Genomic DNA, 12,855 nt, shown 5'->3' with positions numbered 1-12,855 from the left:
GTACAAGAAATTGCCGAAATCAAAATTTTTTAAAAGAATAAAAAAATTTTAAGTGCAACCCTTACCTCAAAAACACGTCATCAAATTTTTTAACAGGTAGCAAAAAATTCCTTTCTTTTATTAAGAAACCATAAACTCTCGATCAAAAAATCGAAATTTCCGGTTCTTCCAGATCGAAAACCAGAAAAGCGGCAACCATGCTTGTAACCTTCGTCTTATGACGGAAGGAGATACGGACTGTCGGCGAACATTTCAGTTTGTATCAGACCGTTGCTGAAACATTTCATCTCAGTAAGCTCTCTTCTATTTAATATGTAATATCTTAAGTGTTTATTTGTAATAATTGAGTAATTGTTTGTATCATATCCACAATTAAAAACAACTAAAATATAACAACTTAAATATAAAACTGTTACTATTTTTTATGAATTTTTCAGTGACAGATTCAAGAAATATAATAAGGCTTACATGACTCAGTCATAAAATCAGTAATCTATTTGAATTACTATTTATTAAGATAAAGCAAATAATAGGATTATTTTGTTTATAAGGTTAATTTATGTACTAATAGGAAGAGCAGTATTTGTCTGCGTCCATGTTAAGCCGTACTACATTATATTCACACAAATTCAATTAATTTCAATAAATTGTATTATTGTGAAAAATTACAATATATTTTAGTTTTTCATCGATTAAATTAAATATGTTTATCTATATAAGAGAGAGAGAGTTAACGAACTGTGAAGTTTCGAAAATTCGTTGCATTCTAAAGGTGATCCTACATGGTTAATAATACTGTCAGTATTAACAAATACTGACAGTGTTACTGATCGCGTGGTTAATATTGATATAGGATACTGACGGTGATCTAGATTTTGATTCTCGAGCATTCAGTAGGTATTATTAAGTCCATGTCACAGTCAGTATCTATATACATGTGTAGAGATATATTTTGTGTATCTAACCTGTATCTGAGGTACATTTCTGAGGTACAATTCGAGTATTTGTATCTGTATCTAGATAAAAAAACACAGCATCTGAACTGGTTTTCAGATGCATTTTTCAGATACATTTCATAATTTAATAATCATAATTTCATTTTATGTGTGATTGTCGATTGATTCCATTCCGCAGAAAAAAAGCAACTTTGCTGTTGCAAAATTCTATGATTGGCCTTTGCCTTAGTTCCTCACTGGATCTAAATGCAAACCAGTCATATTAAAGAATTTTAGTTACATAATTGCTTTTTCTGCTGAATGCAGCCAGTGATAGCAGTAAGTGACCTTAGATTGTGGAATTTTTAACCCGTGTATAATTAAGCTGGAAACACACTTTGAAGCATTTTTAGTTTGCAAAACTATGATGAATAATGATGAATAATATAGTCTTATAATTCTTATCTTAAATCATTTTACGATAACTATAAGTTTTTTCAATTATCTAAATGTAACAAAAATGAATGAATAAATGATTCATTTAATAACTAATAGATTGTTTTACACATTACCATAATCACAATAAAATTAATTTAAGAATCTCCGAAATGTATCTGAAGATACTTCTAAAGTATCTGATATCTGTAATTATATACATTTTAATATGTGTATCTATATCTGTATTTAGATAAATTTTTGTACATGTAATGTGTCGTCCACAATGGCAGTATCAGTAATGGATAAGGCTGTAAGAGTAAGAAATTGACCAATTACAGTTGAATGTAAGAAGAATAATCGATTGTGATTGGTCAATTTCTTACTCTTACAGCCTCATCCATTACTGATATTGCTATTGTAGACCACGCATAACTGTATTTGTATTTAGATAAATTTTAAGAGTATCTTACTCTGGTCACAGTGCAATAGATATTGTATGTAAAACTAAAGTGAAATATATTGTTAATAATACTGATCGTGTAAGGTTGTAAAAATACTAAAAACATTAATGCATACTGTCATTATTGATTCAATATACCGATCAGCATTATTCACCGTGTAAGGTCACCTTCAGATAATATCTTACGTCCTTGGTAAGATTGAATGAAATTCAATCACGATTCACAAGATTAAGTTCAATATGACGTTGTGTGACATAATGAACAATTCAAGTATATATGATGATTTTGCTACATTGTTTAAAATAATAAAAGTGAAGTAAATAAGTTTTAGCGATTTTAAATATAGAAAAATTCTTTTGCTCATATAAGGTATAATCGATGATAAATATTACATTATAAATATTAATAAGATTGAAAGACCGCTAATGTTAAACATAATAATTTTAGATTAAGAAGCGCCATAACGGTCAGAACGTTAAGATGTTGAACTATTGTAAATTCATTTAAATGAATTAATTTCAGAAATGATAATTGCGTGCCGATATGGTTGTCGAACTTTCAACGCAATCAAATCTGAAAATATTAATAATCCCCCCAAATTCCCCAACTTAAAAACTGTAATAAAACTTATTGCGAAAAATAATGCCTCGGCCGGAAGTCGAACCCGGATCTTTGATTACGTTGAAAGTCCGACAACCATATCGGCACGCAATTATCATTTCTGAAATTAATTCATTTAAATGAATTTACAATAGTTCAACATCTTAACGTTCTGACCGTTATGGCGCTTCTTAATCTAAAATTATTATAAATATTGTTTTATCCATTTATACATAATTATAATAAATATTACAATAATTATATATAATATATAATTTATTAAATTAAATAAAAGTATATATATATATGTTACAATTTTTAATAAATATAAAAAACTTTCAGACAGAAAAAGAAAAAACAAAAATATATATACACACACAGATCTGAAATACGAGACATATAATACAGAGTAGCGTATGAAATATCTCATACCACATTTAATTATCTTATTAAAACTGGAATATCGATTTTTATAATCGTGTGAGGAAATTCTGTACTTTGTAGAAATTCTGTTAGGTGTGACATCATGAGTCGGAACAGGATGAAGTTAAAACGCACATATCAGTAATTTGTGAAATGCAGACCTGCAGGGTGATATACGAAATGCTATACCATTTTCTTTACGTATAATATATTTATCTTTAATCAAATTGGTATAAAACTGATATATAGTTAATTATACTAACCCGAAAAATTGTCTCAAATGAATAACGTTTAATACGAGCACCGTTTTGCTCACAACTTTTAGGAGACACGCATTTGTATTTGATTTTCCGACATAAATCTTTATCAGACAACTGCACGATGTGGGCAGAAACGTTTCCAAGTCTCTGCCACCCTCTTTGTTTTCGCGAAAAACAATTTCACTTTATGCTCAACATTTTAAGTCAACCGTTCGTTGTTCGTCACTTCACACTGGTGTGTGCGCCTTCATCTATGTCCAATTCCAACTCGGAATGTCACACCTAACAGAATTTCCACGAAGTACAGTATGTACTTACAGAATTAAAAAAACCGATGCTTCATAAGTATATTTTAATGATAATTAAACAGGATTACATTTCGTGCGCCACCATGTATATTTTAAAAGCTTGATTTTGAATAAACAAGCATTGATCATTTAACATGTAAATTTTTATACAAGAAAAAGGTTTAGGTACTTGTAAAAATGTGGATTATTTTTTCCTCGATTTTCATAGTTTCAAGCACTGTTTTTATATCCTGAGAAATTTCGTCGTCATACACTTGTTTTCAATGCTTCAATGATATTGCAGTTTATGCAGCCAAGAATAGAACACACACACGCGCGCGCGCGCGCACACACAAATGCGTAATAAAAATTAAATAGATATTCGCGCTAGAGATACGTGCTCGCTTGACTTCAACATGAGAATAATATTATATATTATCAATATATTTGTACAATTTTATTATTTTCTTTTCTATTTTCGATACTTTTATTATTTAAACACGAAGCTATATATAAGTGCGTGTTTCTCATAATGATTACGATTAATTATTATGGGAAGACAGAATATATTGTATTTGTCAAAAAGACACAATAAAATAATCATTCCTTTTACATACTCGATATGTATTCTATCAATGATTTGAACCATGAACTAGCTATTTTAAATAACATACGTTAAAGTTTTCTCAATTTTTACTGTTTTTTAGCATTTTTTTACATCGTTATCATTACGATAACAAATATAGTTTCAAAAATTTGCTTTATACAAGAAGTTATCCAAAGGAAAACTTGTTATTTTTGCATTCTCAACAAATAAATATCGGAAAATTTAGTGAATAATATAAATTGGGTAATTAAGAGTTAGAAATTTTATTTCTATTCCAGCTTGTGGATAACTTCATCAGTATACAAGAATTTGAATGAATTGTGTTAAGTGAATTATGGTACACGTAACGAGTTTATTTATTTATTACTTTTTGTTTTTTTTTAAATATCCCCAATTGTACATGATATTTTGCAAACATTTATACAAATATTTATACAGTTATACACGTTCTAGAATAGGTATAACTTGTATACGTGTTGCAAGATTATAAAAAAAAATAATTGGAATTATCGTTAATCGTTGTCATCGTTGAAGATAGAGAATGAGTGATCGAAGAAATTTGAATCTTGTTGTTGAGAAGAATATAGAAATTTTTGTAGATAGCTCAAAATAAAGATATGAAACCAACCAAAAAGTATACAAAACAAACAATTCCCTAAATATTAGACGTTATATTTTATTTGTTTAAAAGGATTTTTATTTTGTTTCATCTATTACCTTTAAATCGTTTAAAATCTATGCATTATCGATGTTTAGCGTTGTTTTATATTTGATTTAGTTGAGAATCTTGAAATTTCGAACGAATATGTCACAAATTTTATTCTACAGTAAAATATTAAATGTATTATGTAAGCCAATTGTTTATTTCATTTGAATTTTTTAAGTGCTCTTATCTCGATGATATTTTTAGATATAAGTTAGTTCTCATAGTCAGATTACATTCAAAATCATTTTAAGTTTCGGCGTCTCAATCTCGAGACACTGTATGATCATTTCCTTGGTTGAATAGAATTTTAAGATCTTTTGTGACATTTAGAAATTTTAGATAATCTTATAGACAGGGTGTCTCATTTTAAATAATGCATTAAGATTTCTCGACAACTATGGTAGATACAAAAAAATGTTTTAAACAAAACTTGTATGATTCGGAGGGGGACATAAGCAGGTACCATTGATTTGACTTTGGGTGGCCTCGTTAAGGTCAGATCAAGGTCACATCGATTTTTTTTTTAATGAAACACTATATTTTCGATTCCAGAATCTAATAGCTGGTGTCGAGAACTTTCCAAAACGCTATAATAAATTATAATAAATTATTTTTCATTAAGAGTACTTTTCGAGTTATGAGGCTTGAAAGTTGCACAGTACCGTCGACATTAGCTATTGCGGCTTGTGCCGTCGCGTAAGTGGACGCGTATTCTTTTATTGTGCTAGGATTTTAGACTTCTTAGTGAGAAATGGCGAGTAGAAATAATTAACTTACTTGATGAAAAATGAGATCTGTATATTTTTTCATTGCTTACAAATAAGACAGACGTTGCTCTTAGATCGAGATATAACAGACTGAACAGAAAAATGGCGGGATAAGAACAGTAGAGACTCTCATTTGCAAGAACATGGCGATCTCCATTATGTGTGGAGGTCGCCATGTTCTTGCAAATGTTCGAAATTCGCGCATCTCTTACTTGAGGATCTCTAAAGAACAGTAGTCAGAAGAACGCGTGGAAAACAGTATGAAACATTGACGCTTAAAATTCTCGAGGGGGGACCGATTGAAGCATCGATTGGAGTCACAGGTTATACTCGGTGCGAAGGAATGCGGCGAATTCAAGCGCGTACAAACAAAGCGCATACATTAGCATTACGCAAGGTGTCCGATTGATAACTAAAACCTCTTGAATGTTATACAGAATCATGTCCTGGATAACATTTGTTAAGATCAAAGTCATTGGAGGTTGTACCTCTTCTTTTCATTTTTATGTAAAAATGAATTCTTACAATTAATGTCAAAATGAAAATAAGAGGAATAATCTCCAATGGCCTTGATCTTGACAAATGTTATTCAGAACATGATCCTGAACAACATTCAAGAGGTTTTAGCCGTCAATCAGACACCTTGTGTAATGCTAATGCTGACGGTATTGTAACTTTCAAGTTTACTTATATATAACTCGTACCTTATAACTCGAAGAATACTTAATGAAGAATAACTTTATTATAGTGTTTTGAAAAACTCTTGGCACCAGCTATTAAATTCTGGCATCAAAAGTAGAGTATTCCATTTAAAAAAATTAATTTGATTTTGATCTGACCTTAACGACGCCACCAAAGATCAAATCAATGGTACTTTCTTATGTCCCCCTCCGAACCATACAACTTTTGTTTGAAACATTCTACCATAGTTTCGAGAAATCTTAATAATGCATTATTTAAAATGAGACACGCAGTATAAGATAAATTATAAATAGCATTCGCAGTTAGTATATCAAAATATATTTTCTTTCGACAGAATTGAATCGTCGTGTGTCCAACTTAATCAACATGGAAGCATGTTTGGTTAACGCTGCAAACTCTGCAGTTACCAATCCCGCAAATGTCTTTGCGTATCTGATACAAACGCTTCTGACGGCGCAATGTAGCTTGAGCGATGGCATTTACCCTCCAGACCGTTCGGAGGAGATTGCGACTTCTAATAGAGAATTCGACTTTGTCATCGTGGGCGGTGGAAGTGCTGGGTCCGTATTAGCCAATCGTTTGACTGAGATAGAAAACTGGAAAGTATTGTTGATCGAAGCTGGTGAGAATCCCTCGGTACTCAGCGAAGTTCCCGCAGCATTTCTCTTGCAATTACATTCATCGGAGGATTATTCCTATGACGTCGAACCCGAGAAATTTGCTTGCCATGGTAACAAGAATAAGTTGTGCAAATGGTCGAAAGGCAAAGCTCTCGGCGGCAGTTCTACGCTAAATGCCATGCTCTACATTTATGGCAGTGAGAAGGATTACAACGAATGGTCTCAAATGGGCAACAAGGGCTGGAGTTATGACGAAGTCCTGCCATATTTTAAAAAATCTCAAAGCTGCGGTCATGGACATAGTGACGAGTGGAGAAGCAAGTACTGCGGTCATGGCGGACCGTTGAAAATTAGAAATTACAATTACAGCCAACCGAAAATACATGAAACGGTTTTGCAAGCCGCTCGCGAGATGGGCGTACCTATTCTGGATACCATCAACGGTGACAAATTTGTCGGATATGGCATAGCTCAAGGTACCTTGGATAAAGGTCATAGAGTGAGCGCTTCAAAAGCCTACTTATCGCCGATCAAGCATAGGAGCAATCTGTACGTGATGAAGTCGACTCGAGCTGACGCTATTCTCCTGGATAATACTCGAGCAGTTGGAGTACGTATGACTTTGAAAGACGGACGATCGATTGATGTAAAAGCCTCGAAGGAGGTAATCTTATCGGCCGGCAGCATCGCCAGTCCGCAACTCTTGATGCTTTCGGGTATTGGACCTGAAAAGCATCTACGCGAAATGGGAATACCTACAATCGTTAATTTACCCGTTGGTAAAAATCTTCAGGATCATGTTACGTGGTATGGCTTACATTTGACCTTCAAGAATCAGAGCGCGACACCACCGTCACCTACATTTATCCTAGACACAGCTTACGAGTATTTAATGTACAATCGAGGACTTTTGGCAAGTGTTGGTGGCTTTGATCTTACGGGTTTCATCAACGTACATGATCCGAGCGCCAAATACCCCGACATTCAATTTATTAATGGTCACATACCACAATGGTACATATCCACGGCGACTAATTTATTTAATGGCTTGAACGTGGACACAGAGATAGTTCAAAAGATAACAGAAATTGTAACAGACGCGGATATGCTATTATTTTTTTCGATTCTGTTAAAACCGAAGAGCGTGGGCGAGATACGGTTACGTAGCAGAAATCCAGCGGATCCTGTTAGGATTTACGCCAATTATTTCTCCGAGCAGGAAGATTTAGATACCATGTTGAAATCCTTAGATTTTTTGAAGAAAATGCTCAACACTGAGATATTCAAGCGGCATGAGTTCCAGTTGCATCACTTGGATATTCCTGATTGCCGTCATACCAAATCCGACTCCGATGAGTATTGGAAGTGTAACCTGCGACATATGTCGTCTACGATCTTCCATCCTGTTGGAACGACGAAAATGGGTCCTCAAGGTGATCTTACGGCTGTCGTGGATCCTCGTTTGAAGGTTTATGGAGTACAGAGATTAAGGGTCATTGACGCATCTATTATGCCGACAATTACCGGTGGAAATACGAACGCACCAACGATAATGATAGCCGAAAAAGGTGCAGATTTTATCAAGGAGGACTGGGTAGTTACGGAAGGCAAGGACGAGTTGTGAAAGAGAAGTGAGCCTTAATACTTATAAATAAATTTGTTTCTCGTGTCTTTTCTTCTCTCTTTCATCCTTTTCAATTTCTTGTATCGTATATAAAACCAATTAGTTAAGCGTGTTTAAATCAGTTAAAGCATATTTATAATCCTAGTTTGGCATTCACGAATTAAAGTATGCATTTTTGAGACGGTTAAATTTTGAAGATTGGGACTGCGAAAAATTCTTTTTTTACGTATAAGGGGAGTACTTATTAGTAAACAACATCAAATTTTTCATCTGTTTTTCCAACACAGAGAACAATGTAATTATTCCTAAAGATTTTTGCGATTTGAGCATACCGAAAGATAGAGAATAATTGCGTTTTAAGTAAAGAAAATAAATGAGAATTGCAAGTTATTTATCAAAAATTGTAAGTTCATAAAAGATACGTAAGACTTAATAATTTTTAATAAAAACGAGGTTTATTAAAACAAACTTTATTACGGTTAAATTGCACTTCAATAAATATGTATAAGAGACTTTTTTTATTACATTATAGTTTTAATAAGGTATTTAATAAGATATATAATAATTCAATAAAATTGTTTTCAAATTTGTATTAGCTAAATTTTTAGATAACTCAGCAAAACCATTCTTTCTGTGTAGAGTCTATTATCTTATGTGCACAATAACAAAAATTAAATGTTCATGATTCTATTTGCAATTTGTTACTTATAATTTAATATATAAAAAATTTTTATTGTGACTTTTTTCTCTTTGCCCTCTTTTTCCGTTCCAGAAAAATTTTTGAAATACGTACATCATGTTCAAGTATACAATATATATAACAAATGCACACGTATTCGTATTATAGAATTGGAAAGGAAAAGTAAAATGTAACAAAAAATGATTTCAAAATCACTCAGCGAAAGTAAAACTTTCCTTGTGCACATAAGCAAGTATGCGCATAATCCATATACAAAGAATGTTTTAAAACATTTTAAATATGCAGCCCTGTATAATTTTAAACATTACTTCAAATATTAATATAAATTGTGTGCGTGTGCGTGTGCGTGTGCGTGTGCGTGTGCGTGTGCGTGTGCGTGTGCGTGTGCGTGTGTGTGTGTGGGGGAGGAATGTATATTCAAGCACACAAATTTGTTAAATTAACTACATCTAATTTGCTGTGAATATATTCGTAACACGTATTAACGTATTTCATAAAATTAGATATTTAACATTTTTTATCTGGGATTTCTTTTTGCCTTAAGTCAAATGTTGCATTTTTATTATTAGTCTTAATTTTAATTTAAAATTAAACGTGCATCTTGTGGAACAAGGATAAGGGAAAGGTGATATGTTTTACTAAGGTAGTGGTAAGTCTTCATGGTTTATAAGACCAACATAATGCTCAAAGTCTCAGTCTTTCGCTTTCTCTGCCACGTTAAACTGCTCGGTCGCGCAACAGCATTTCGATACCACGTGCACCTGTGATTCCATTCCATCTTTTCGTTGAAACATTTTTGTATCAGTGTCACAATGCAGTGTAACACTTTTGCTAGAGAAAGGAAATTAATCGACTTCTATCATCGCACCGTAATGATCTTTCCTTCATAGGTTGTACATATAAGACATATATTGTACATAAATATTAATATTGACAATCGGTATGTAAACGATAAAATATAACTATGCAACTAGTCAATGTGTTCAAATTCTATACGATTCTGCTAATCAAAACACCAAGCAAGTTTATTTTTTTAAAACTTATTACGTATTTGCATTTAAACCAGTGTTCCGAATTAAAATCTGAAAATTACGTAAAGTAGAAATGTTTAGTACCCCTCAATACATATGTTTTTAATTACAAAAAAACTTGTTAAAATTTTTAGTTATATTTTTTTAATCACACATATCCGTTTTGGTCAAAATCACAGAAATTCGAAATGTTATTTTTTAACAAGTACACCGTATCGAATAAAACAAATATACAAATAACAAAGATATAAAGATAAAAATATACTGTTGAAACGTTTCACGTAATTATTACTAGTCGATCGCCAATATTAACATTATTTTAGGATAATTTATATGAGAAAAACAAATGTGGGTGCACAATACTTGAAGTTACGAAGGTATCTAATATCTATGGATCCTTTGACTAATTTGGGACTGATCTTTCCATATATATATATATATATATATAGATAGATAGATAGTTAATCACATGAATCCATTAAAATTTGCTTGAAATAAGAATTGTAAGAACTAAAGTTTTCTTGCTTGTTATGCATGTCGAAAATGTTTCAAGAGGAACTTCAATAAAATCTTCTTTCCATAAATTATAATTTATTATTAATTTCCGAGAAAACATTTTTGAAATGCATGAAATGCAGAAAAACTTTAGTTCTTACAATTCTTATTTCAAGCAAATTTTAATGGATTCATGTGATTAACTATCAGTATATTTAGGCCAGTATTCATAATTGAGGAATCACAGAGCTGCGCGCGCATATTAGCATGTTAAAACACTGTATTTCAAACCATCTTAAAATAAGAACCGATTATGTATACCAGTCTTAATATTGAAAATTAGAAACTTGCAATAATTGATGATTATCGTGATAACTGATCAAGTTGATTTCAAACTGACCAAAAGGAATTTACAAATAAAAAATTTCCATCAATTTTATAAGTTTAAAATAATTTTAACAATAATTCCAGAAGTATAAATTTGTCAAAAAAACGTTTTTATATTAAAAGAGAAAATACATATCTTTCCTCAGGTCTTTTAAATATTAACGAAATTGAATTAAAATTAACGAACGGTGTGATGTAGCCAACTTTCTAAATTGTTGCAATATCCATATATATACATATGAAATATCCGTAACGTGATTCGGTAACAGTCTCTAGTTTCAGATCATTTTTCATTAGTATTTATAACCTAAATCCTTTCTTATAGGTATAATTTATCTAGTGATTATTTATTGATTATATCATTAGTTTAGATTGTTTATCATTTGCTTGCGAGCCACTTAAAGGGAAATGTTAAATACATTATATGAATGCCGTTTCATGAATTATGCAAAAATCAGTTGTCTAATTTGTTATTTCGATTCCACCTTAATTATTGAGAAGACTACGCGGCAACTTTGAATAGATCTATGTAAGCCAAGGACATATAAAAACATTAACTGCCTATTAATGTCGTCAATATTTTTTATATTTTTTATAATACAGATATTAGTGAACAGTTTATTTTTCAATTAATAAAATATATATCATTTCAACTTGTAATAATAAATTGTTTAAAAATTAGATCCTTATTGGTCACTTTCACATATAAAATTTTTTTCTCTATTTTTGCTGTTATATATTGATAAATAAAAAGAAAATTGATATTATTAGATTGAGTAAAAAGTAACTTAGATTGCATGGTAGCGATTAGATTAACACGTAGTTTATACACACATACATTCACATGACAAAAAAGGATATAAGAGTATCGAATTGTAAAATTTATCTATCACAGAATAAGTATCGTAAGACCGGCTATACACGTTCAAGTAACTTGTCAAAATATGCAAGCGCAAGCCGCAGGTTATCCAATACAAGTTTATTGGAGCGTGTGTGTGACAAAATTGCAGTTATCGCAAATCAGTACACACTTACAATAAACTTGCACAAGTATACTGAAGTATGCACTGAGAAAAAAAGTTGTTAGCTTGATTAACCCTTGGTTACACTTCAAAGAAGCCATACGATGGTTATTCTTGGTTAAAATGACTCCATTTATGAAGTATTACCAAATTAATAGTATTGTTCTATCGTCTTAAAAAAATTACAGTACATAATTTCATCCTTTAAGAAAATGGAACAATAGCGTTGTAGTAAAAAATTTATAGTAATCTTAACACTAAAAAAAAATCGTAATTTTTTAAATTCATAATATTTTCAAATGCATTTTAGCCTAATACTCTTGAGATGATGTACTTTAAAAAAAAATAGTATGGTTACACGTGTTTCAAAAAAGATATTTATTTTGAAGATAGAAGGTGGTGGTTTTTTAGATGTAAAAAAGTTACATTCGGATAAAAGACTATTGGTTTAAGTGATTATTAATGTACAAATTATCATTATCATTATTAATATTGAAGACAAATATAAGTGAAAAATGTAAAATATAAAAAATACATAGAAAACGTTCCTCTTCGCCATTTCAATCTCATTGTTAGTACATAAATAGAGTCTGTTCTCTAAATCTAAATCAATGGATAATCTGATTCAATACTAAATATGCCACTGTTAATGAATGAAATGTGATATGCCTAACCTATAGCGAACATTGCCTCAGTGTATAAGTGTAGCGCACTCAATGTATATGGTATTGTAAGATTGAAATTACAATGTGTCAGAACATGCAAATATCAGTATTTCATCTATACAGGG

At 31.3% G+C, this 12,855-nt stretch overlaps 2 protein-coding genes across 2 annotated transcripts in view; both read left to right on the top strand.

The window, feature by feature from the left end:
• Positions 1-216: 216 nt before the first annotated feature.
• Positions 217-8,785, top strand: LOC108728044 (glucose dehydrogenase [FAD, quinone]). The gene is made up of 2 exons (XM_018456394.1): positions 217-291; positions 6,521-8,785. Exon 2 carries the CDS (start codon positions 6,553-6,555, stop codon positions 8,428-8,430), a length of 1,878 nt encoding a protein of 625 aa, XP_018311896.1. The 5' UTR covers positions 217-291; positions 6,521-6,552; the 3' UTR covers positions 8,431-8,785.
• An 869-nt stretch (positions 8,786-9,654) lies between these two features.
• The window catches only part of LOC108728017 (glucose dehydrogenase [FAD, quinone]-like), a 9,548-nt gene continuing 6,347 nt past the window's right edge, over positions 9,655-12,855 (top strand). The window contains 1 exon segment of the mRNA XM_018456356.1: positions 9,655-10,020. The gene's annotated coding sequence lies outside the window, so the exon portion shown is untranslated.

This window comes from Mycetomoellerius zeteki, unplaced genomic scaffold (genome assembly GCF_001594055.1).
Source record: "Mycetomoellerius zeteki isolate Tzet28-1 unplaced genomic scaffold, Tzet1.0 scaffold578, whole genome shotgun sequence".
Lineage (NCBI taxonomy): Eukaryota > Metazoa > Arthropoda > Insecta > Hymenoptera > Formicidae > Mycetomoellerius > Mycetomoellerius zeteki.
The sequence above is the reverse complement of the archived record's forward strand: the minus strand, read 5'-3'. Positions and strand labels throughout refer to the sequence as shown.